At 34.3% G+C, this 26977-nt stretch overlaps 1 protein-coding gene across 4 annotated transcripts in view; it reads right to left on the minus strand.

Annotated features, from left to right (window-relative positions):
• The window catches only part of LOC136411170 (protein doublesex-like), an 87384-nt gene that overhangs the window by 20651 nt on the left and 39756 nt on the right, over nt 1-26977 (minus strand). For 2 of the 4 annotated variants that reach the window (XR_010752302.1, XR_010752301.1), the window contains 3 exons: nt 7000-7143; nt 6701-6778; nt 6250-6536 (listed from right to left, as the gene is read on the minus strand). Coding sequence is in view for 2 of the 4 variants with exons in the window: in XM_066393641.1 (XP_066249738.1) it covers nt 7000-7143 (144 nt within the window). In the remaining 2 variants the exon portion in view is untranslated. The remainder of the gene's footprint in view (nt 1-6249; nt 6537-6700; nt 6779-6999; nt 7144-26977) is intronic. The other 2 variants (XM_066393641.1, XM_066393640.1) reach the window with 1 other exon arrangement.

Raw genomic sequence — 26977 nt, forward strand, 5'->3', positions numbered from 1 at the left:
TATTAGTTATTATATTTTCAATGTACATTATAGAAGGATTGGCGTTACTCATATATATAAGAAAAATCAACAATAAAAGATCAGGTTTGCCGATTCATTTCGCTATTGGTGTAATACGTTTTAGCACCGCCATTAAAAAACTAGGAATCGCCGTAACGTGTTTACGAGCGCTTTATTAGCGAAACGTGCCATTTGGGTGGTAATTCGAAAATGTATATTAAATTTACTCAAAATACAAACAAAATGTATGAAATATTTGTTGGCGTCGAATACGACGTCGCTATAAGCAACCAGGACTCCAATGGTATAGCAACATAGCGTCCAATATTGCGTTTCATGGTATTCCCGCAATGGCACGCATACTAAAAATATTATAACCTATGCATTTATGAGGGTCATAAATAACACTTTAACGATTTTGTGCAGTTGTTTGAAAACGTTATTTCACTGTTGTTGGACGTGTAAAGCGAGCGTAATAAAAATCCATCTTGGCTCGTTTGGCGTTTTGTCCACCCGACTGCCATTGTTTCGCCTCGCATTCTTATGCAGATTTTTGCCAATTGCCACTGTACGTATGCATAACCTAAGCTTGGGAAAATGGCACATTGTTATTGGCAGTGCTTTGAATGGCAGAGCTCAATTTACGAGTCTTGGAAATCTAGCCGAGTCAAAAACCTATATAAGTTTACAACTCTAAACCGACAAAATAAATGCACTTCAACGTTATAATCCTGGACAATAAGATTTTAGACCTCTGGTCAGATGACTTGAATTATAGCAACTAAAACTTATGCTCTGGCAGTTGTTCTCTGCTCGAGATGTGCCACAGACTGCAATGTGCCATTTTTTAGCACATCCGCCATTTCTGTATGGAAACGTGCACAAAAGAGAAAAAATCTATAAAATCCATAAAACAAATAAAAAAGTCAGTAAAAAATATTCAAAATCAAAATTTTCTTATAACTGAATTGTTTCTTCGACTGTTCCATTTGGGTCGAGGGAGTGCTACTGTGAATTTAATAAACATTTCGTGCCTCTTTTGGCACGATTGTGCACTCAAGAACAACCCTGTGCCCTGATAAGCCTCAGACAAAGTAAACATAAAATAAATCATGCGGTAGTTTATGGCTAATGGTGCCCTCTATGATTTATTTTATGCGATGCTTTTGGAGGCGGGGCCGGCTAAAGATGTGCGCGGTTTATGGCCCTCTGCAAAATTTAATTAGAATTCTTTTGTGTACGAACGCACATGCTCTCAGAGAGCTTTTGACTGCTGTATTATTGCACTATTAAACATCGGTCGTAAGACTCGAACATGCAGTAAAGGCGGCGGTTTCCTGGAATGAAACGGGTTTGAGAAAGAACGTTATAAAAATCCTTGCTGGGTCCTGACTAGAGGACCTGACCATATGAAAGCGAGAAAGAATTTTTTTGTTTAGTGAAATTTTTTTGCCCACTCACTCTCACAGGTTTCTATAGAATAAGGGTCCGAAAGGAGAAGAAAGAGTGGTAGGTTTTAGCCACCATCAAAATCTCATGCGATAAATCCAAGAGGTCCTCAGCAAGGGGAATCCCAAAAGCCAGCGAAATTCACTAATTCCTGAACTTTGAGCGACCTCATCTTAAGATGCTGTGAGGAAAAAATCAACACCGTCGTTAGAGACACAAGAGGAAGAGGAAGACATGGTTTAATTTCATTTACTCATAAAATCTGACACAAATAATGATGAATATGTAAGAGATGCGGGCACGAACAAGTCTCGCCATGGCACAAGAGAATAAAACCTTTCATCCGTAAACTCGCACGCAAAACACGATTATTTTCAGGCGGCTGCGAGATTTTCAATACATGAGCGTGAAATATGGAGCGCCCTGACCTGAAATAAGAAACCCCGTTACCAACATAAGTAGGGTGCCATTGCCTCCGGTTCCACGAGGAGCAGCCGATAAAGAATTTTCCATCAAAACATATGAAATTTCAGATGGAAGATTACGTAACTAACACACGTGCGTGAAAAACGCACCTCTGAATAAAGTAACGTAGAAAGAAGAAAGATCGCCGTTTAATATTAATGGCCTGGGCAGGTTTACCTCATGCCGAATGACATCGGCGAAAAGTTTCCACCGAGGAAGAGAAAAGTAATAAGGATTCAAATGAACATTTTCGAATACGTCCGTCGGATCAGGATGGACCTCGTCAATTGACTGAGTCATGATGAGAAGGCGACTCTAAAACGCGACTACTGTTGAATAGGCCACACGGGGCAACATCGGACACTTCCGATTACTTCCCGCGGCGCATCTGTTAGCCCGGCGCCGTGGGATCCGATCGTAACAGAACGATAACTCAAAACACGGCACAGTGGTTCAAGATTCAAAGAAAGCAAGGATAATTGAGATTAGTTGTGTTTCATGTGCAAAGCTAAACGGAATAAATTTTAAATGTTTACAACAATGATTTAATGCATACTAAATTACACTGAGAAATATTTAGAAAGTCAAAGTTGACTAGTCCAATTATGTGTATGAGACAATTAAAGCCGTGAATAAGTTAATTTAGCTGTGAATGGAGAAGAGCTCAGGTACGTAACGTATCGAGGCGCGCGTTGGAAAAATATGTCCAACACTTCAATGCCGATATTTCGATCCGAAGAGCGCTTAAGACGGCGTCGAATAAGGCCGATTATTTGTCAGGATGCCTTTGTCGTTACCGGCATCGTGGCTTCTGCGACAGCAACTCAAAATATTGGACATAAATTTACGCCCTGACCTAATTAAAACTCAAATCCAAAACGTTGCACGAACCTCATTAATTAATACAAGAAATTGCATTCCCATATTGAGAAACGGTCCACGTCGCATCAGTAAATGCAGAATCTCAGGCCAGGCCGTTACCGGTTTCGTGCTTGTTATCACTCATCAGACGGCCGTAGGCAAGTAGCGTCATATAAGGTATCGTTTAAGACCAGTTAAAGTCATTCAGTGCTCTAAATTAGCCAATTAATGTCATTGACATATCCATTGCTGGGCAGGCCAGAAAAATATGTCTTATTTAATCAATACTACCCATGAATCTTAATTGGTTGTATATACTACAAAGTGCAATGATTGCGTCATGCGGGTTCACATCAAGCTAAGTGTAAGGTCGAATACATGCATGCGTCCCCGATTGGAGTAGAAAATAATTTTGACAAAATAGTTTAACACCCTATTTATGTTTTCCAAAATGATAAATTTATGTTAAACACCACATTTGTATGCATTTTTAAGTGGATAATTTTGTCACACCTACCAAGCGTGCGATACAAGGTTTATATCAAACTTTTCTTCCATGATAATCGACCTTGCACTTTGAAATTCAAAAACGACACATGCTTAATTTGTTACCAAATTGGGTACACGCGCGTTTTCTAATTCAGTTGTAAAATTTGTAAGTGAAGATAAGCTTTGTTGATGGTTCGACATTGCAATGCGAAGGCCACTTGTAGGAGAAAGATTAAGGTATTGTGCTGCACTTTATCGTTATGCATTTCACATCGCACAGATGAGATCGTTATTAGTGTTTGTCGTCAATTTATAATTAATTAGATTAATGATAATTCAGTTAAACTCAATTAAAATCTGAAAGTCAAAGTTTTTCATTCTTCTGACCACCGATGTAGAACTAGATCTAGCATTATTTTTTACAGTTTTCTTCGCCTTTTTGGTAAATGAGGCACTAACCCATGGTGGCGAAATCAGAGGAAACGACGTCAACATGACATCTTACGTCTTTATGTGCGTCGACGCATGACGATCTCAGGTGACAAAATGACGTCAAAAAGATACTAAATATATGGCTGCCACTCGTTCAAAAAACACAACCAATTTTTTGCATTCTTTTTGCTACATCCAGCACTTTTAGATCCTTAGTTTTAATGTTTCAAAGCCGTCATTATTACTCTGAAATACTTGGTAGGTTCTACGACCAAGCCTATACGACCTTTACAAATAGTATGAAGTTCCACTCGGGCTTCGCGACACTGAGATTTCTTGGATCTCGGCTTTCTATTTACAATTAAATCTCGGTGTTATAATCTCGGTGCACACCATACAATTCGCTTCTACACTCCATTTTCTTGCTCATTTCAGGATTCTGCCCTCAAGAGCATGTTGCCGCTTCCCAGCATGAGTTCACCCTCTCCAATTTAATGTTTAATTTTAGATAATACTACCTATCTACCTAGATAATACTACTATAGAATACTACCTTCTTACGTCTGCTTCTTGAGCAATAATTCTCTCAATACGTCTAAATGACATCTCATTAATTCTTTCTTTTGTTTTCTCGTTTGATTTATTTATGTCTTAATTTTATTTCCGCACCTATAGCAAAGCGCAGTTCTTGTCTTCACGAGGAATTAGTTTCTCTCACGTCTCTGCGTTCCATCTCACTTTCGATCAATTTGTTTTTCTATTTTCTCGTTCGGTTCTGTAAATAGTGCCCCCCAAATATATTTTTAGAAGTCAATTTTTTAATCGTTGATGGTGTCATGGTTTATTTGGCCTCTTTGTTTGGTGGAAAGCTGAAGGACTTTTTTATTTGCGTTGCGAATTTGGCCTTCTTTTCGATTTGTTCGCTCTTTCATTCGCTCTGACTCTGTGATGCTTCCTATCATCTTTCAATTGGCATCTATATCACATTTTCTTGTTCCCAAGATCTCGTCTTCAAAAACGGAATTTCTTCTCTCACCTTGCCTTTCATCTGCTCTACTTTCATTTCTCTCGACTTTTGCTATTTTTTTTTATTGCTTGGGTTGGTTCTTTTGATTAGCTTCAATTTTGAAAAAAAATTTTTAGACACCTTTCCGTGGTATTTAGCAGTTCCACCTATTAAGCCTTTTCTGTCTTTTTTCGCTTATTCCTTCATTGTCTTTACATTTTTTTTATCTTACCTTCTCTCACTTCATTTTCATTCCCTCTCAACTTTATTTCCGCTTTCTTCACGTCATGCTTCTCTTCATTTCATTCAAGTACGGTTGAAGTCCTTTCGAAAATTAATATGAATATTATGTAATGAATATTCCTTCTTCGGCCATTTTTAGCACATTTCCAATCTATTCATCTTCCCAAGAACTTATATAAAAAGTAACTAATGAGTACTTAAATAATCAGACCATTTAAGCTCATCAAGGTTGTCTATGCAATTGCCAATTTCGCTGTTAATTATATTATCTGTCTGCAGTGATGTAATCTCTCTGAACTTTATGTGTGAACTATGAATGTCAATTAACTGAAATTGTTTTGTTGGAATGCACGACTAAGTCATTATCCAGCACCGCATAAACCAGGGATAGTTCATATAACCAGGAATAACAGTAATCACCTCATACTATTTATGAATGCCAAAATGTAGTATCTTATTTATGTTTGAAGTATTTATGGTTGACATTGTTAATGCTTAACCATTAACAAATGTCTCTCACAAATACAACTGTAATCTACAGGGTATCCAAAAATAGCGTGCATATATGTATATGTATAGGTGGTGATTCCTTAGGTCGAAATACAAAAAAGATTCTATGAAAATGATTGTGTATGTATGTGAGAGTGTTCTGAGGATGCTGGCGCTTCAGAAGATAGCATCCTATAAACGATATTTTTAAAGCTCTTCTACTTCCAAATACCTCGGACGTCGTTTAAGCTACATGAATAATTGTGGTTTGAGAATTTTTGAAAATTTGTGATGGAGAAATTATATTTGTGATTGACGCCCAGTACTCTTCAAGGCAAAAATTAAAAGTAAAATCGTACATATTTAATCGAGCACCCTTAGGTTCTACGCCACTGTCGGCGATAAAAATTTTCTAATAGCGGCTAACTTCCTGGTACAAAATTTTTCCCCGCAATTTGCATAGCGCCCAAGACATTTAGGGAATACCGTTTTCGGAGCGCTATTTTCAAATGGTTCTAGCTCTCTTAGAACTCATTTCCGGTCACATGTTTATGAGTTTTTTCTTACTTTTTTGATTTATAGAATCATCTTCAAAAATACACGCCCGCTATTTCCGGACACTCTGTATAAACTTGTTGACATTCATGAGTCAACCAACTCAAATACGCAACACCGGGCCAATTTACAATAGTTACAATGAGCTGGAGCCATAAAGTAGTTAAATCTATTTAATATAGAGTTGATATTTGAAGGCCGATTCTCGCTTTGAGGAAAAATGTTAAAATTATATTCCTCTGAATTCTTCAATTACTTACCAATGGTTCCATACAACCAGTTTCTTTCTTCTATACAAATAGCTAACCGGAGACTTATACAATTAACTCACTTAAACTAGACAGAATCATTTGAGTCCATAGCAAGACGAACTGAATGAAAAAAAAATACTCTTTGGGTATGAGGTAAGAGTGAGCCCTATTGGTTAATACTACTGGCAAAACTGTAACTTAAAATAGAAGGTTGCACTTGAACTGAAGATTAACAGTCTTGAAGGAGGCCGCTTCACCAAAGCTGCTGAGTCTTCTGTCTTGCGCGGTCTTCATATCTGCATGTGCAAAAAAAGAGAAAAATAAATGGCACTCAAAAATTGGGTTAGAAATGAGATTGTATGAAGTTAATTGGTATAAAATTCTAAAAAGTGTTATGAAAACTAAAAATTTGGGGGAAAAATTAAATTTAGTTAAATAGTTTTCAATCATCCACACTGACGTGTTGAAGGCCGTAGCTCCACACCGTCGTACATGCTCAGATTGTGTAATCTTGAATATTCGTTCACCACTCGTTTGCCTGTTGAAGTAAATAGATCAAAATAACCTTAAGTACTAATTATATTTAACTAATTACTCACATTTAATTAAAATATTTATATTTATGTATGTTATATATATTTTATTATGTACATCCTAATATGATTTTTAATTTCAAAAAATCAGTTAATCAGAATAAATAATTATATCAGTAGAATTGCTCTAAAATTATAATAAAAGTGACTAAAAAATGGATATTACCTTCATCTATTCGCCTCGAAGCTTCTTCGAGGTCCGCCCGAGCATCTTTCAATATGGTGTACACCAGAGGCATCATCTCCCAAGGATAGTTAAACTTCTCCAAGAGTTTGTGACAGTCTTCCAGAAGGTCTGTACTTTGGTGACCTAAATTCAGAAAAAAATCTTTGAACTATTGCGATAAAATACTACTGTTTCATTAAAAACTCATTATTGCCTTGCATTATACACATTATCAAATATAAATGCCTTCTCCTGGTGACAACCGAAAGAGGGTATACACTGCAGCTTTTGCTGCATAATATAAAAATTTCACATTTAGACTACTTAAATAGAACACCCTATATTTTTGGATTCAGAAGATCATTTTATTTACCACAGGATCATTTCTGAGAAATTTGTCACAATCCCTCACGTAAGAGGGTCATCGTGACGTCTTAGGATTGTGTCACCAATCAGTCTTGCTGTTACTTAAGAGGGGCATAATTTAATTCAGTAAAAGTACCATTTTCGGTACTAGTTACACAATATACAATTACCGAACGCTAATATTTAAATGAATTTTACAGGCGAAAATGAAGTTAACACATATTAGCTCGGAGGAAAAACTGTGAAGGTGAAAATACAAGACTATCTTAGTTAGGTTGCTACATTATATAGTCTACTAGTTGAAAATAAAAATAAACAATTAAATAAAAACTGAAATAACCCAATGGCGGGCAATTACGCGTTTCCTGTTATGAGTTTACTCTATGTTGTATTTAAATTAACTTATTTTTATCGTTGTGAAAAATATTATGTGGGAAGTTATAGAGCATTTTGCTTTAAAAATATTGAACCAAGATGAAAAAATCGAACCACAGCTCAAACAGTTCGTTTAAATCTCCAGTTCTATTTTTCGATGTAGAAACAATAATGATATTCAAAGCAGGTTTATTTAGCAAATAAGATAAAATTTGACAAGATAACAAAAAATAAACGATAGAGCGCCTTATCTATGTATAATTGTTTACGGAGTAATATAACAGGTGTCTGAAAACAATTCAAATTTCCCGAGAATTCATAATTTCAGTAATAAAATAGGCCTGAAGACTGATCATATACCAGGGCGACCATCCCGGAATGGTTTACAACTTGGAATTCTCGAGAGGTCTTTTATCACTAGTGTTGGCAGAAATTGGGTTATAGTTTAAGAATCGTCTGGTATTTGCAAGATATTGAAATTAGGATAGCATAACTAAAGGCCGATAAAGGTCAGTTCCCAGATTGTGAGGATCTTATAAACGCATTTGGCGCACTTTATTATCCTTCCAATGCGGCAAGGAAGAGATTGGATTGACCGTCAATTGAGATGTTCTCCTTTCATCCTCCTTTGTTGGTTGGGACGGAGCCACCCCTCCAGAGGAATGAAACCGAACCAATAAGAGTAATAGAACGACCAAAAATTTTCCATGAGGAACTAAACGGGAGAGTCTCCATCAAGTTGTCATCAAAAACAGTCACACAAAAACTTTCAACATAACATTAAACTAAGTTTCACTCTTGCAAACACTACATATAGTTACCAAAGAAGGACATTTTAATAAAGCATATCACAAATGCATCAATTCAGTTCCTCTCGGTCTAACAAACAGGAGAGAGGTTCTTCGATGGTACAGTATTAGAACCAACCGCGGAAGTAAATACCACTAAGTTGCATCAGTGTTTTTGGAGAGGTTGAGTAATAACCATCCCTGACAACAGGAAAAAAAATGAGAAATAAATTAAAGATTGACCAACTTTTAACTTGTACAGATCATAATAGAGCACGTAAGGCGCTACAAATATCATGTAAAAAATTATATGCACAATTTTGCAGTTACTGTTGCAAGTCGTCAACAATATATTTTTGTCAGATCCTGATCTTGGTTTAAAATACACACAACATTAGCAATAAATAACACAAAAGTTAAAAAATAAAATATTAAAAGGGACATTTTATTCTTGTTTTATTTTTTAATCGAAATCCAGACATTAAAATATATTACGCTCATGCTCCTATCAAATTAATGTAATTTCTCATTTCTTCGTTGATCAGTTATGCAATAATTACTCTTTTTATAAACAGTTATTACCACGATTTATTTAATCATAATTAAGTCTAAGCGATAATAATTTATACTCCATATAACGGGAAATTAATTCAAAAAATTGCGTTTTGTGAATAAGGAATGTTCACCAATGTAAATTTCGGTTAAACATTTACAGTTTTAATGTACCTTATACATAACCATATAAAACAAATAAATTTCAAATGTTGAAAAGCTAATTTATTTTTTAGCTGTAAGGACACAAAAATCAAAACTAGACACGGTTTACTATTGAAATAACATTCTTTACATTCAATCGAGGTAAAGGTTAAACATGTTTGGGGTATTATCTTGTAAATCGCAATACACGTGTGAATAAATCATAAGTAGTCTTTGCAAGACAATGCACATATAAACTGCTAATCAGTTAATTATGTTCACCTCCTTTACATATATCCATTAGAGATAACTAAAACGTTGTCACTAACAATACTAATTTTATTTATGCTACATATAAAACAAGACATTTATTCAATAATGTAATAAATTAATTGAAGCACCCTATTACTTGACGTGGAACGTGGGTTCATATGAACACAAGCAGTGAGGCAACTGATTCTTTCAAATTGATTTTTTTCCACCAAGTGTATAATTAGGGAGGAGTTAACTTCCTCTCAAGTAATAACTGGCCACCACTGACCACTCCAGCTTTCTCTTCATAGACCTAGGTAGGCTAACCACGCTAAAAACAATCGCCTATCGTGCGTGTTTAAATGGAAAACCAAGCACGTGCGTTTTAAGGACACCCGTAGGCCCAATGGAGTGTCAGGCCGATGCGGTAGGCGGAGCCTAAAGCAGCATTTCTCGGTTATTGGCTGTCCACACCGCCCGTAAAGAGGACTAAAAGAGTAAAAATGCCCTTTTCTCTTGAAATTTATGGACATCTAGGGCTGAAGAACATAGAAATATTATAGCTGGTAATTTATCCATTTGCCTTGGGTTCTTACAACGTTAAAGGTTTTTTTTATTACGGATGCATCATAATCGAAGATTATAGCATGCTGCGGCGTGCATAAAACAGTCTTTACGATGCATGTCATGTGGTTACTGCAGAAACACTATTAAAAATTTTAATTCCGGCATGTCTAAACACTTTGCCAGATTTATAACACTTCATGAAGTTTAGAAGCTTTAATTAATTGGAATATTGACGCATTGTAATAAAAAATATCGTGTAAAATAAATGTGTAAGGGGCTTTAAAGTTTAAAGCGATTACGCCTTGCAAAACGCTCCGTTGCACGTCATATTATGCAATATGTTACGAGGTCTTATTACACATTTACTTGTTATAAAATACCATTTTTAGTATTAATTAAAACTAAGTGAAAATAACAATCACCCTTTACTAAGGGCTAAAATCGGAGACAAATGTATCACCGCCCTCAAACTAGGAAAAATTGTTAGAAAAACGACATAAACAGGTATAAAAATTCAAAATTGATAACATTAAAAGTCAGAAACACCGAAATTCCTCTTCTTAATGGATGGCTGAGGAATTACAGTTCTTTTGAACCAAGTCATGATATTCTAAAGAGTTGATTTCAGGTATATATTTAATTATTGTATCTAATTTAACCTTTTTTTTCAATTTCATTTTCTATGCTGGTGATTACTCTAAGTGGCATTTGGCAGCGCTTAATTTATTTTTATGCCTTCGAGATTGACCTCTTGCTCAATTATAGCTAACCAAGTGTTATAGTAATTATAATTTTAGACCTCCGGTTTGGTGGAATTATATTGATGATATTTGAGTATGATAATAATTATTTGGATACTTTTGTAAATCATTTAAATTCGATAGAATCAGCTATAAACTTTACGATTGAGAAACAACAAAGTAAAAAAATTTGCTCCTTAGGTATTTGAATCAGAAAAAATTTACAAAGGACGGAAACACGCGTTTCTTGGAATCCAGCTTATGTTAGTTGATTTTCCATTCAAATATGGTAAAAAGTGGATGGCAAAATGGCTATATGATCGGGAAAAATTAATATGCAATGAACAAAATTTCAAAAGTCGAAGAGAAACACATGAAAATAGAATTTCCAGCAGCCTACAATAAACAAAATCAAAATAGACCTATTACAAACCTTTTTATATCATATACAGCAGGTATATGTATATCAGATCGACTGAAACGATTAGAAAATAGAAAAATCTTATAAAGATGTAGCCAAAAAACAATAAAAATGTCATATATAAAATTTCTGGGGAATATGTGAAATTTTCTATTGACGAAATTCCTAGATCCATAAAAAAGGGTATTAAAGGGCACTAAAATATATTAACTAACTAGTCTATCTACATGTTTTTCATAAACTTTGAGAAAATGGATCGGAAATTAGTTAATTACAGCCCTGTAAAACTTTTACGAAAATTATTCATAATATCTAGAATAGCTTCAGTTACCGCCTTGTATACTACTTAGAAAAAATTTCCAATGGATTATCAAAAAACCGCTAATTTTGAAAGTTTTTGGGGACCGTTATTGGCTCATTTTCTGATCAGTTTTCACAACATTTATAAGGGACTCCTAAATTAGTTCCAGCAATAATTTCTAACGGGTTAAATAAAACTTATCTCGGACTCGCTATATCTATAGTAGACGTAAGCATTGATATTGGGAATTCCTTTCTTTCTATTTTTGTATCTATTTGGACATGATCTATGACAGTACCGTTCACATGGAAAGTACTGATTAACGCATGTACTAACGTTAGCAATTTTTTTTACGGTTTCAATAAGAAACATCTGTTTGTAGTGTTCTATGAAATGGTTGTTATGTTCTGAGTGAAACAGAAATGTTTTTGATAATCGTATAATGGAGACGATTCAATTTTGGATTAGTTTACTTGGATTAGTATACTCAGTAGTCAGATTTCTGTTCTTTTCAAAAACAGGGGTGCAGTCCTTCAGAGGTGACGTGTCTAAAACAATGGTTTAGCAAGCAAGTTTAGGTGAACATTTTATGTTTTCTCCTCGAAGTTTTACATCCCGAAAAACAAAAGCCAGCCGTTATTTTTATGTTTTTATCTTCTCGCCCTCATCTTTTCACGCTCTATGCATAGCCATTTGCTCTATTGTCTAAACCCTAGGACTGAAGAGCAATTTGCATGTGTAAGCTCGAAGGAGGTGTTTATTGAAACAATATTGTATAAAGTAGGTTTTATGTGAGGAATATCGTAAAGTTTGGGATTCTTGGCGCGTGAGGAAATTCGGGCATTCTCGGGCATAAAACTTTGTGGCAAAGGTGCACGGGAACGAGAAATTAAATAAAAACGTTATCGCTTTAGGGATTTTACTACTTTTTGAAGGAAATTCTTGCCTCACGTGGAGCAGCGACAGTGATCCTGGGATAATTGGTTGTAAAAGTTAAAGAATTTTTGGCCATATTTGTTACAGCTTCGCGTATTTTTCTCATTGAAAATATCTTCAGATCCGAGCTATAAATTAGACGAATTAGAATGTAAAAAGAATATCATAATCTAATCCTCTTAAAAGTGTTTACTTCACGAGTTTAATGAATCCACTCACGTCGGTCTTGCCTATTACTAAAGCAGGTTGGTTTTGCATAAGAAGGATCTCTAACTTTCATCACATTCATCAATGTTTCAATTAAAGCAATTAGTTAATTGGAATTAGTTGTATCGTTTAGACTCAGTCTAGACGATACAGAGGCTTAAGGTGCAAGATAAGAAATGGCTTAATTCATCGACAATTCTTGTGCTCTACAGGATGTTCCTCAATGCCATGCTAATATTTTACGGTATGATTCACCAAATCATTTTATGGAGAACAGTTCATATGAACATAATACGTCCAGGCCAGATTAAATTTCTTGCTACAGTTGTTACACTTGTTACACAGTTGCAAATCATATCGCATGCCATATCCCGACTAACAAAAGTTTGGGCGTAGTATAAAATGGTTTGGGTTAAGATATCTACTCTTGTATTCGGTAAAACGTTAATTCTTGAATTAAATACTCATGTATCATATTGAGTATCGTTATGTTCGTATATCTGCAAGAATTTCTTAAGTTGAGAAAGTTAGCCAGAAATATTAGCGCAACTTTAAGGAACACCCTATTTAAATTTCTTTCGGTCTAGTAGTGGTTTTAATTCATCATAAAAAAATTACAATTTTATAATACCAAAAGAATCATAAATTACATCTAAGAAGATCTAATAGAGGATAGTTACGGCAGTTATCAAATAATGACGTGATAACCAACCAAAATTAACAAGACCTATGAGCAAGCAAAATATGTGGCCTTAATACGTTTTAGTATAATTAATTTAATGAAGTTTTTGCTCAATTACATAGACGTTGTTAAGTGCAATTTTGAATACGCAGAGTAAATAAACGGGAACATAATAAATACTTCAGATATTTGTTTACACTTCTAAGTGGTGTGAACTGTCTCGCAAGGCGCCCATTAGTTTATTTGTTTATAACAAATATGCACAGTTTGTATATAGCAATTTTATCGCTATTTACTTATAGCCATAATTTACTGCAGTCGTCATTAAAATCGATTAGCTGTGACATTTTTGCCATAACGACAAAAAGAGGCTTATCCATAAACCTTATCTCAGTAGTGAGACGTTAAAATTGCTTCATATTGCATGTTCTGTGTGAGAATTGCTACTTAAGTAGATATTGGATTTCCTTTCTGTGAGCAGATAAATAGTTGCCTAGCAAAGTAAAGGCAGAAATTATTAGTTTACTGATTTGGCAATTTTAGATTTTTCTTTCTTGCTAAAATCAAAGAGAAACTCTATGTTGACCAAAATCAGGTACATCAAAATTTAAGATCTTGAAGCGCCGTTTAGAGTCCAATCCAATGCTTCAAATCTCAGAAGTGTCATTGAATATAGAGTATTCTGGTGATGTGTGCAAGACGAATTTGGAAATAAGAAGACGCTTAGATACGAACTTCGATGGTTTCAGTATATTTGAATTATGTTCAAACTTCTTCTTATCTTAAGGTAGTACTACAGTTTGCAGAAATACAGTGAGTGTTCATTTTTAGTAAAAGATAAATGTAAAATATTTATTACATAACGTAGTAAGAAACCTACTAATACGTATTATAGTGTAAATATGGGAGTTTAATTCTTTTTTATTCAGGTGTGAGTAAAATTAATTTAACTTTAATCACGGTACAGAAATGTTCGTCACAGCGGTACTGCCAAGAAGAACTCCGATCTTTTACATAATAAACTCCTTCTTGTCGCTGCCTTGGTCTAGACACATTATTTTTAGGTTTTAGTGGGCTAATAACATTCTTCTTCTTGAACGCCCACTAGGTCTATTATACAGTACATGGTGCCCAACTATTAGGCAATTGCGAACAAAATGATTAGGTCGGTACCAAACTTTGCTTAAAGAGGTTTATTTTTAGTAAAATTATGTAACAGAATCATATTAACACCCTGTGTATTTAGTTTAATAGTTGCATAAGTTTTGAATTATATAAATCAGCAACAAAAGGTTTAATTTATTGTTACGTAAATGTTATATTACTTAACGTTACTTACATTGTTAGTACATACATTGTTGCTAAAATGGAAAAAGCATGTAGGCCCCCGTCATGTACATATAATACCCATCATGGTGGTATGTGCTACATGCACTTGAAAATAACTAACAATTATTCTACAGAAGAAATCTTAGCTGATTTTGCTAGTACTTGATGTAGCTAAGAGGTTTCGTGGTACTACTGAGAATAAATACCCAATATTTCCTGACAGTTTACAAAAATGGTGAGTACATCAGCACTAGAATATCATAGAATCCATGTGGTACTAGTACAAGAACTCAAAACATTTTCATATATCTATTATAAAATTTGTTATATATTGTATGTGTATTTATCGTGTGTACATTATAAAGTATATATTGCGAATACTACCGATAATGGTATTATAATTAGTCGTTCCATTTACATCTAATAACTTTAGAAACAAAGTAACCAACGTTAATATGAATGTCTCACATACAATTTTAGTTTAAATGCAAATTATACATAAATGCAAATGTAATCGAATCCCTGGTGCTATTAACGAAAGCTTATGTTGACTAATAACTAGCAATTGCCTTTACATATTTCCAGTATGCTCCGTGTTTTTGCTTAAAATTAGCAATACACGTGCTGCCAAGCAAAATTATCATCACGGTCATGGCCGTTTCCATGAATAAAAAATAGAACTTCACGACGGTATCGGATAATTATTAAACCTCCATATATACTTAAATTTTATGAACGATGAAGAATCATTATTAAGTATTTTCTTGATATTTAGTAGTACCCGATCTGTCCTTAGTAGGTAGTATCACGAAACCATTGGGGGTATCGGCATCGAATCTCCAACTAATTGAAAATTTCATATTTTATAGTAATTGCAAATAATTAACTAAATTACTGTTCGGGACGTTGAGGACTGGGTATTATGGCGGTATCTGAAGACATTGAAGTGCGTCAATATGTAATTGTCTCCATTTCATAAGCATTGAGATTACTTTGCTCTGAATTTAATTTACAATTAAATTTTAGTAGCGGTGTCTCAAGGTATTTTAGTGTTACCACTTTTTTAATTTCCTTTTTCCTTGAAATTCAATACTGTCCTGCATAATTTCTATTTTGGTATCACCTTAACCACCTCAACTTCATGTGTTTTAATATCCGGATTTCAGCGTTTCATACTTAATTCTATAAATAAATTCTTGCCTAAAATTGTAACCGAATTCTAATTTTAAGCGAACTCTCGCCAATGTTTTGTTAAGGTCACGAGGCGACAGATCTGGAGATTTGGGAAGCCCAGCCACTATCGCTTGCATGTTATTATACCAATTCCAGTAGAGCAATGAAATTGAGATTAAAGGTGGTAAATGGGGTGTAATATTATGAAAGGTAAATGAACATTACTTCCTTAGAATTTGATACATGCTTTTGTGAATCATGCCAAAGGAATTATATATTATGTAGCCATATTTCGTCGCAAAGGTTTGTGAGGTGTCAAGAGGCTGTAAGCCTGAAAATTTAGGGGTGTGAAAATTTATATGTACATTCCAATATATTATGTCATGTGCAATGTGAAATACTTTATTTCTTCAGAATTTATATCACAAAGGTGCTATTAGAAATAAAATTAACACAATTAACAACAGTATAAATTTGGCAGAGCTTCAAGTCACCATGTCGCATATTTTAAATTTCAAGACATTGCAATGGTGACAAAAGCAACATTCCATTGTATGCCAGGATCTAAACCGCATTTATGTTGTATTTAGGTATAAATGTCGTAAAAATGTATTTTAAGAGATACCATAAAAAAGGCGACAATGATTTGGTTTTCTGCATGAATGCGGTTTTGTTCACGCATATTTAGTTTTATTATTTTTTTACATTTGGAGGGTTGCGTCCCCTTGCAAATGCTCCTCTGAACTGAATAAAACAGAAGCAATAAAATCTCATTGTCAAAGATGAGAATTAGAAGTCTTAGGGGAGTACAATAAACTGATCCTAATGAAATTTATACTAGGATTAACATGATTTAAATGCTGTTTTCTTATTTCATACAACTGCACTTAGCAAATTGGAAGACGATTTGTGCAATCAAATTCTATAGAATAAAGCTAAAATTCCAATTTAAACTACCTACTATTATCAATATCACAAATCAATCTTCGTTTCGTATTTATAAGTGCTCAACCTGTTGACGTCGAGAAAAACAAATTAATGTCCTAATTTCTGTGCATAAGAATAAATGAAATGATCCTGATTTAAGTCACTTCATTCATTTTAAAATTATTAAAAAAATGGAATTTTTCCGATTCGAATTTTTCCCTCCTTTCCCCCTTGAAATTAAGGCAATTTTCAGGAATTTTTGAAGTACAATAGGCAGTTAATCCGTTGAGAAAAGTCGCAAACATTTTTATAGAGCCAGACCTATTGCATAATCGCATAGCATAAATGCATGGAAGCGCGAGTAACAGGCTGGCCTCAAAGACACATTTCCTAGCTTGATACTTATACTTTCTCGTGCAGTACTTCAAAACAGTTAAAGCGTTACAAGCAGCGAAATTGTTCCAGCTAAAAGCGAATCGTGCAAATATAAAATATCGCGAGCTTTGGCACCATCTCACAGTTTCCCCATTGAACCGATTTTAATTTGTAGAAGTATTCTAATGAAATTTTTCGATCCTTCAAAATTCATCACGATTAATCGATATTTGCGACCTGTATCAAAGGCAGAGCCGAAAGAAATTCACGTTCTTCAAATTTTCTATGCCACTGCTTCGACCCCCCTCATCAGAACAGGTTCACACGGACATCATGAGAAAACCCAAACATTTCTCCTTCGAACGAGCCCCAGCGGTTCCTCGCAGCTCAGGCAGAACCGAAATTATGGACGATGAATAAGTAAAAACATGCCAATTTTTTTCGGTTCAGGGTCAGACAGCACTCGTTTATACCAACCGTGTTGACGGTTGGTAACGAGGGGCTTTAATACAGATTTTTCAAAAAATGAATTAAAAAACAAAATATCAAACATCCCAATTTTTTATGGTACCTTTTTAAAATGGTACCACCCGCAACTACATTCATTCGAACCAAAATTCAATTTATTCCATAAAACTGCAAGTAATTCGTCTTCATTCGGCAATGAATTTGTTACGGCACTGTTGCTACGACCCGACGAGATGATATAGATTAGTTCAGCTTCTTGTTAAAAACAGGTACTACACCACTCTGAAATTTGTACAGGTTTATGCCCTGTATGCTGTAGCAGTACTGGATGTATTTTCATGGAGAGAGTGACTGTGCCCTATAAACGAAATTGATTCAAAATCTTTAAAATTTAGGTTCTTTAAAAAGGTTCAACAGATTTTTTATAACAAAATACACTCATAAAGATGCACCCTTGGACTGTCGCATAAGGGTACTTGAATTGCAGTACATTGCGAAAGATGAGAGAGCAAAAAAAACATTTTTTAGTAAAATTCCTTCGCACTACAACTTCTAGGAAAAAATTTCAGGCCATTCTTTAGTACAGGGTGGATGGCGACAGGCGACTCGACGAACGAAATGACAAACTTTGTTAAATAGGATAAAATTTGTTCATTCAAGAGGGTAGTTTTATAGCACAAAGCAAAACTAAAAATTGTTTTTAGTTTTTGAGTCATTTCGAAAACAACGAATTTTCAAATTCCGTTTTTATAAAACTTAAACGACTTTTCCAATGCACTTTTTGGTAAGCTTTCCCATGACGATCTTGGTTTCACTTTATGGTGTTTCGTTCGTCACGAATCGTCATCAACTTTTTTTCCTAATTACGAACCTGTTAACTTTTTGTGGAGTTCAACGTAGCTGTTTACTATAAAATCATAAATGCGTCACATTTACACGATATTTAGTTCTAATTATTTTTTTAATATTTTGCATGCATATCTAATTTGTATTATGCATAATAAACATAGTAAATTTGAAACAGTTTTTGTAACTATTTGCATATTACTTGAAATATAAAAAGATTTCAAAATGATTAAGTGTGACGCATCAACGAATTTTCAACAAAAAGTTATCTTCGAAACCAGAAAAAACTTACCACGAATCGTCATAGAATTAAATCTATATAGTCATGTTGAAACCTTTTTTTTCAGTTTTTGTCCTTTACTGTCTGATTTTTCTTAATTATAACTCGAGAGAAAATGAAAACAAAAGTGGAAATTTTTTCGAAATAACTCAAAAAGCTAAAATAATTTGTAGGTCTGTTGACACCACAATCTACTTCATTTAATACTCCATTTTTCTTCCATTTAATTTGGTCTATACCTTTTACGGTTTACAAGACCGCCATACTAGCCCTTCTTACACTGGATACGGTGTATCACTAGTCTATCACAGTTTTCAATGCAATACCCTATCTGTGATGTAGTGTTTTAAATAAGTGATGTTTTCTTTACATTTTGGGAAGTACCGAGTGACACAGAAATTATTAATCAAGTGATTATTCCGATTAAAAAAAGTTACAAATTTAAAATTTTGGGCAACAAAAATAATAAATAAAAGTAGGTGTGGGAGAACTAAACTTGAATAAATTAAGCTACAGGCCACAATAACAATATAAAATATAGCAATGCCTGCGTTTGAGATGTATTTATTCCACCCTTTTTACCTCACTGTATAATATAATTACTTAGTAAAACATGCGAGATCCGATGGGAACATTTTTTATTACATTTACGTAAAAAATCATGGATATTTTATTTATAAGCTACGATCAATAGCTTATTAATAATCAATAAAAGAAAAAACTTAGTAAACATTAGAATAAGTCTTATGGAAAAAGACCGAATCTTAGATCAAAATTGGGAAATTATTCTCAAGAACTAGAAACATATTTACAGAACTAGAAATGTATATTCTATATGAGCATGAATATGGATAGAAATAGCCCCCATTGTCAACAGATCAGAAGATTTTGAATAAGACGGGTTGAGAACATGTTTCCGTTTTAGTTTGAATAGTGAGAGTGCAGGATATCCAAAGAAGTAGTTAAATTTCCGCTTTCCATTCAGATGAAAATGATCGGTTATCCAGTCTCGGACGGTCATCCCTGGAAAAGCGGCCCCCGTTCTCTAACTATGGGAAATCGTAAAAAGTCTATAAAAGTCGATCTACTAAAAACTCATTTTAATGGCCCAGTTATATTGCCGGCGCATTGTGCAGAAACTTACAATATTTTATGGGAGTTTTTCTGGATTAATGCCGAAGTCTGGTGTATCGGAGACGGGGACGAAACGTCCGGACTTCTAAAATTTGCGGCCGTAAACTTCTCAAGGAAATAAAATTGATTTTTATGGATTACCATGCATGTCTGGATATTATTGCCATAGTATGATTGGAATGCATATAAAACCAAACTTCTCTGAAATTAAATTGGGACGCTACTGACGGGTCCATAGGAACCTAATTGTTTCCCAGATGCACCTTTCATATCTCTCATTGAAATCTTAATTGAAGGTTGCTATTAAGGAAATAATGTTAATTCTAAAATTTCGGTCTAAAAGGAGTTTCCCCCTTGTTCGAAATGCCTGGACCAACTGAGGTCATAAAACCTGTCTCGCAATGAAAGTCGAGGGTGGTTATATAGCTGTCTGGATTTTGATGAAATTGGGGCAGATGACTTTTGACCTGGATTTGGTGACTTGTTTCTGGGGTAAATCGATGTTATTTGAGTGGAGCGACTGTTAAGTGATGTAAGGTTTACATCGATTTCCCTGAAATTAATAATAAACTATACGATTTCGATTTTTCCAATTACATGAAATCAGGCACAGAACTAAACTTCTAGACAGTTTAGGCTAATGAGCTTAGTATTGTAGACGTTTAATCGGACCCTCTACAGCTCTACCCAAAGCGTTCAGAGATATTAAACCTGTGAATCATAAGCCACTTTTAGATAATATGAAGTCAATCAGGTATGATGGTCATGGTCCTAATTAAATGTATCAATTGAAACGAGAAACTTAGAGGTATTGGAGAAAAATACATAAAATCGTTAATTGGAAGGAATATTATTTCATGAGCCTGTACCTACATCTGCTGCATTAATAAATATTTCTGACTCGCGAACCTGTTTTTGAATGGAACTGCTCTAAATTGAGAAAAAAATTTATGATTCCGACTTGTGGCAGTTAATATTTCTTTCAGATTTAGAGTGTATTTTATATGTTTAACGGTATGGGGCGACTAAATGTTGTGAAAGTGAAACATTTGGGCTCTCTAATTATTTTTGTGGACAATTTGCCTAGTTCTCATCTTGCGACCTGATGAAACAATTCTAATATTAGTAGAAAAAGTTAGGTGACTGAAAGCAAGTTATGCAAGATGTTGGGCCTTCTCTTTAATCGTTTAGTTCGCCAGCACTTGAATGGTGCGATACTATCTCATAGCCTCCACGGTCACCTGGTATGACACTCCTCAATTTTTATTTATGGAACGGCATGGAAAACATAGATACACCAATGAAATGCGTGTTATTGAAGATCCTTGCAAAAGAAACTGGGTGACAACTTTGAGTAACTACTATAAATTATTCAAACAATCGTATCTGTTATTATGCAACTTTTATTATAGATCTTATAGTTTCATCGGTTTCTTTTTAGATGGTTAATTACCCTTTAAAATAAAATCACAAAGCTTCAAATACCGTGTATAAGTGACACACCGCATTGGAATGGAAGCGATTTGTGTAATTACAAAATTAAAGAAAAATACAAAATATAAAAAAATTATAAATTGATGGGTGCACCACTTTTGAAACAATCTTATCGATGATTACAATATTAAAACTTATTCTCGGGTTGTTTACGTGAGGCAGGCCGCACGCCTGAATTAAGGAAGTTAGCCTAAGTAGCGCACGTATTTACTTGGCGGAACTTTGATAGTTCTCTTTAATCGCAATGGAACTTAACTGGCGTAATACTAAACTGTGCAAAACACTATCGCCTAACACTACGTGGAAACCTGGCAAACGATCCTCAACTTGTACGTGACTTATTCCTGAAAACCTAGAAGGCAACCTAATCGATCTCGCCAAAACAATCACAGAGTAAGTGCATGTTGTTCACACGCAATCGGCATTTCATGACTCTAATGTACCCAAAGTCCTGCAATTGATCCTGCAGGATTGGATTACCGACCGCTTATCAAGGGAAACAGGCAGGTTTCCAGTCTAAACAATCCAGACACGTGTGTATGTGTGTATGTGTGCATTTTCCCTCTCCCCCCTCCAACTGTTGCAATTTTGAAGCCAGAATGTACTCCATTTCGTAAATTTACTTATTTATGCACTTAATTAAAGCATACTTAATTTTTGCTTGCAAAGAAAGAAACACTAGTCAAAATCTATTTATAAAAACAGACGGAACTGGGGTACTCTTCATGCTATGCTTGGTATTGCGTACGTAATTCACGACCAAGTCAATAATACTTCAATTGTGTAAATCTGTAACCATTATCTATCTAGCTACTGACATTTAGCGGTAAGTGCTTTCATCAGTGTAATGAGTTACATCATTGACCATGCGTGACTTTAACGCTTGTCTTGTTTATTTTTGAAAGCAGGCGTTTTTGACTCCTGATGACTCTCAGGCGGTATTTTGTTTGTTTCTAGTCTGCTTTGACTTAATCGGTACTTTCTTTTGTAGGTTTTTAAGGTGCATTTAATTTTCAGAATATGGAATTTTTACAGCATTCCGCTATATTTGACGGCGGTCTAAGTGATTGAAAGGAAACGTCAAATTGTAAAACATCTTATCTTCAATTTCTTTTCCGTCGCCTGAGTATTAACAAATTATTTTAATGTATATAAAATTATTCATTATTGACCCTTATTATGGTATGATTTTTCATTAAAGCATAATTTTAAGCACATTGTTATTGGTTTGTTGCGATCATAACTGCTTGCAGCTGACCGGAAAATTTTCACTTAATGAGCAATTCGTTATGCTGTTAGTATTGGAGTTTTACCGCAGAAGTATAGAGGCATACCGAAAAAGATTTCGTAATCGTATTACGTATTCCAAATCGTTGCACATTTGCGAACCTCGATCGGAGAACTCGGGGAAAACGGGTTCTCTTACCAAAGCGACGCTGGAGGTCGCTTTGAAGCAGTTAGCGCACGAAATGAGGAGGACGTTTTAAACCAGTACCCGAAGAATATCGCGGCAATTTAATATACCACAACCCACGATCCATCGAATTATATAACGTAATTTGCTGTTTTCACGTTGTTTTTAAAAACTTCAAAAACTGTTACCGCAAGAACTACGTAGAGTTTTTTTTTACAATTTCATTCTATTTCAAAACATTCATTTTTTTTTCGCAGATGAAACTTACTCTATACGGGCACAGTCACAAATGAAAATCTACATGCTCTAAAAACCAACCCTCCAAAACACCACCACCGTTGGACGATATTTAGTTGGTCCAGTTATATTACCAAACCGCTTTAAGATTTGTCTTTACACTTACGCGGCGAAATTAAGTGTATGTACCACAGTGCGTCCCGCATTTTAATATGGATGTCTTGAAATTTTAAATCCATTTTCCAAATCGATCGATAGGTCGAGAAAATAATTGCCTTTAACACTGGCCACCACGATCACCAGATTTAAATGCAAGTGCTTATTTTCTCCGGAGAACTTTAAACGAATTTGCATATTCGACACCCGTTGAAACTGACGAAGATTTATAGAACAGAATCAATAACAAATGTACCATTGTAAAAATGAAGATTAAATTATTGGATAGAGTAGACTTTGATTTTCACTGAATGATGTTTTTATGTGGAAGAGAAAATAGGAATCGTTTTGAAAATCATTTTTAGTGTTAATTTTTAAGATTACTTAATTAGTTTCATATAAATCGAAGCGTTTGTTACAATTTACAGTGAACGAAGAGAAAAAAGTTGATAAAGAAGAATCGTTTTATTTCTATTTTGCAAAAATCTTGTAACCTAAATACTGAAAATTTTTATCGTGGCCTATTATTATGAAAGATATTTCAAAAAATTTCTTGTTAAGAGTGCCTTGACACAAAATTTTATTTACTGCATGCGAGATGCATGCAGTAAAAAAGGTCGTTTATTTATTGCATGCGTGTGGAAGTTAAATTCTGGATACAAAGTATTTTTTTATGACTTGTATGAAAGGAATTATAATATGCAGTTTTTTCTAATTTTTAATGAACGTAACTTTATTTTTATTCAATTTAATCGGTTTTGACCCATATCACAAAAGCTCGAAAAAACTCGAAAAATTGACAACAATAATAAAAAAAGCGAACTTGCTATAAAACGGGTAAATCTATATTGTAAATTTCAATGGGGTTAAAAATACATAAAATCTGGTTGTTTTATGTAAAAGCATTGCTAAAATACAGAGCTCTTGGAGTGTTTTAGGATATTTTCTGAGGCCCAGAAAAAGCAACCGTAGTTACAAGAAACAAATGTTCTATGAAAAATCTACTCGTTTTGAAATCTTCTACAACTACCTATTCTTTGTCTAATGCATTGCGAGTTCCCTGTATATGCACAGCAAAAAGCTTTACCACACGTACCTCAATGTCAAATACCCTCAAAATATTTAAAACCAAAAAACACATGCCACTTTAGTTTGCATGCGGGAAAGTATTATTCTTAACTCGCAAATGCGTGTGCTAAAGCCACTTTACATAAAAATAATTTATATGAGTATGAAAGATATTCTATAATACGCACAAGGAAAAAAGTTAGAGATATTAAGAACCAGCATTTAAATTTAAACAGTCATAAACTTTTTGCGAAGGTTACAATCTTCATGTGTCTTTCATAGTCTGAAAGTCATTTTTAATGGTCGACAGGTAACCATAAAAAGCTGATTAAGGTCGATAGAATATTCTCTACAAGGTGATTCAAAAAAGACATATAAAAATGTAAAAATATTAAATCTCTACGTTTTCCGGAGAGTAATGGAATGGTATTCCCTTTTTGCTTCTGTGGTAACTTTTTGTGCCTGTAAACACGAAATCGAGTTTATCTCGAATCTATAAGGAATTATAGCCCATTCGGTAAAAACTATAATTTTGTGAATTAATATTCAATTTTGTTTCTCGGTAAGTTTACATTAAAGGGTGCATACGAGTCACGGAAACCTCATTATTGTACAGGGCGGCACACAAAGTAAGAATTTTAAGAAAAAAAATTACAAATTCTGAATTTTTAAGTCCACCTTTTTTACGGCCGCTATTACGGCACCGCTGCCCGAAGAAACCACAATCATCATATTAGTGGTTTAGATGCATGCATGCGAACGTTATCTCTCTCTAACACACTCGACTAAATCGAAACTATACGTATTGAACTTGACATTGACGAGGACATTCACATACAAGCGTACGTTTGTTGACTTTTTGCAGTAAATTACTTCAGTGGAAATCTGCATATAAACGGCGTAAATTACATGTAGCAACACATCACCCCCATAAGATTGACATATACGTTACCTCTTTCGCTTGTAGGTGGTGTTCTTACCTGCAACAAAAAAAAAGTTAGCACGTTTAGCAGCAACAGAGACAGCAGGGTATATATGAATAACAATTCCTGCTGTTTGTTTGGACAGTTGCACTTGTAAATTAAGTCTCAGGGAAAAGATTTATTGCCTGCTTTTTCGACCAGGGTGTCCCAAAATAAGTTACTTGTCACTGCGCACAAATTAATTAAAACGAGTTAAGCTTTGCGCTTAGCGACAGGTTTAAATGAAAACAACATTAAATTATGTCTTTTTTAAGTCGAAATTAGGCTAATAGAGGAACGCCCATTGGAACCATCAACATATTAACAATTCCTGTTTTTCTGTATGATATGCAATACCCTGATGAATTGCAATACCAAATTAATTCAACACATGGAATAAATTATATAGTTAAACGAATTGGCATGTAAGAGGTTTTTTTATATTTAAATTGATTGTCCCATTAGGTATTGGCCAAATTTCGAATTTGGTCGCATTTTTGTCAAGAGAAACGCTACTTGTGGGCTTTTAATGGAAGAAAACTGAATTGAAAATCCATTAAAAGGGCCCATAAAAATGTTTAATTCCATTCATTCTTTACGTAAAAAAAATTGCGAATTCATTAACAATTAAAAAGTATATGTATATGAAAGCTCACTTAGTTCTTCAAAAAAAACGTCCGTCTGAACATTAGCGGACAGCATGAGAGGAATGAAAGAAAAACATACCTATTCGCAGCTAACCTTAACTAACCGATTCCCGGGCTTCCCGAATGGTGATGAGCAAACCACAATAATGAAACCATATTAGAAAGAATGATCAGTAACATGACTGTCTTAGGACAATAATTTTCTGCGAACGATATTTCTCTTGTTACCATCTATTAAAAGTAAAAATGGCGGAAGTTTTCTTATAATACTAATTCTATCCTGGCTATTTTTGTCATTTATCACATAAAATAATAATTCATTATAAATTGAGGAGAATAAGATTGAAATTTGTTTTAAAATTAGGTTTTGAACATCACTACTCTCTATATTATACACGATTCGATTCGAAGTAGATACAAATATAGTTTATCCGTGCTTGCACTCATACGAAGCCAGCTAAAGAGAACATCCGCTGTTTTAACTTATTTAAAACTTGATTTGATCCATTTAGGCGATTTATGTATATTTTACATTGATGGAATTGCTTCAAAGAAAATATCGTTTTCGACAATTCATATTCATATAAGTACAGTACTTCGTGTTTGAACTTACAGGAGGCTTAGTTTGATAGATTAAGTCGTATGAATTTAATTTCATATTCTTTTCATAATTCCTAACAAATCTTAGACATTTGATTGTTTTGAAATATTTTAACTGAATTTTCGCTGTTGTAACTTATTTAAAAAATGGATTTAATCAATTTATATATATTTCGCATGAATTGTACAGTTTCAGAGCCATATTATCGTTTCCGACAGATTTCATTCACTTAATCACAAGCTTCCGCTTTTGAACTTGTACACGTAAAAATAAACTACGGGCACGCGAAAATAATTTGAGGGCACGTAAAAATAAACTGCGGACACGTAGAAGTAAACTACGGGCACGTGAAAGATAACCTGGGAGCAAACGCCATTTTCAATTCAAGTTAGTGCAGGTTAATTCGGGCTAGAAAAAACTTCGACAAAAGAAACTGGGTCTTTTCTATGTTATTTTCGCAAATACTTCAAAACTATTGTAGAAATCAAAAAAATCAAGATATAAAATAAGTTTCGAAATAGAGCAATAAATGAACA

The sequence above is a fragment of the Euwallacea similis genome, chromosome 9 (assembly GCF_039881205.1).
Source record: "Euwallacea similis isolate ESF13 chromosome 9, ESF131.1, whole genome shotgun sequence".
Lineage (NCBI taxonomy): Eukaryota > Metazoa > Arthropoda > Insecta > Coleoptera > Curculionidae > Euwallacea > Euwallacea similis.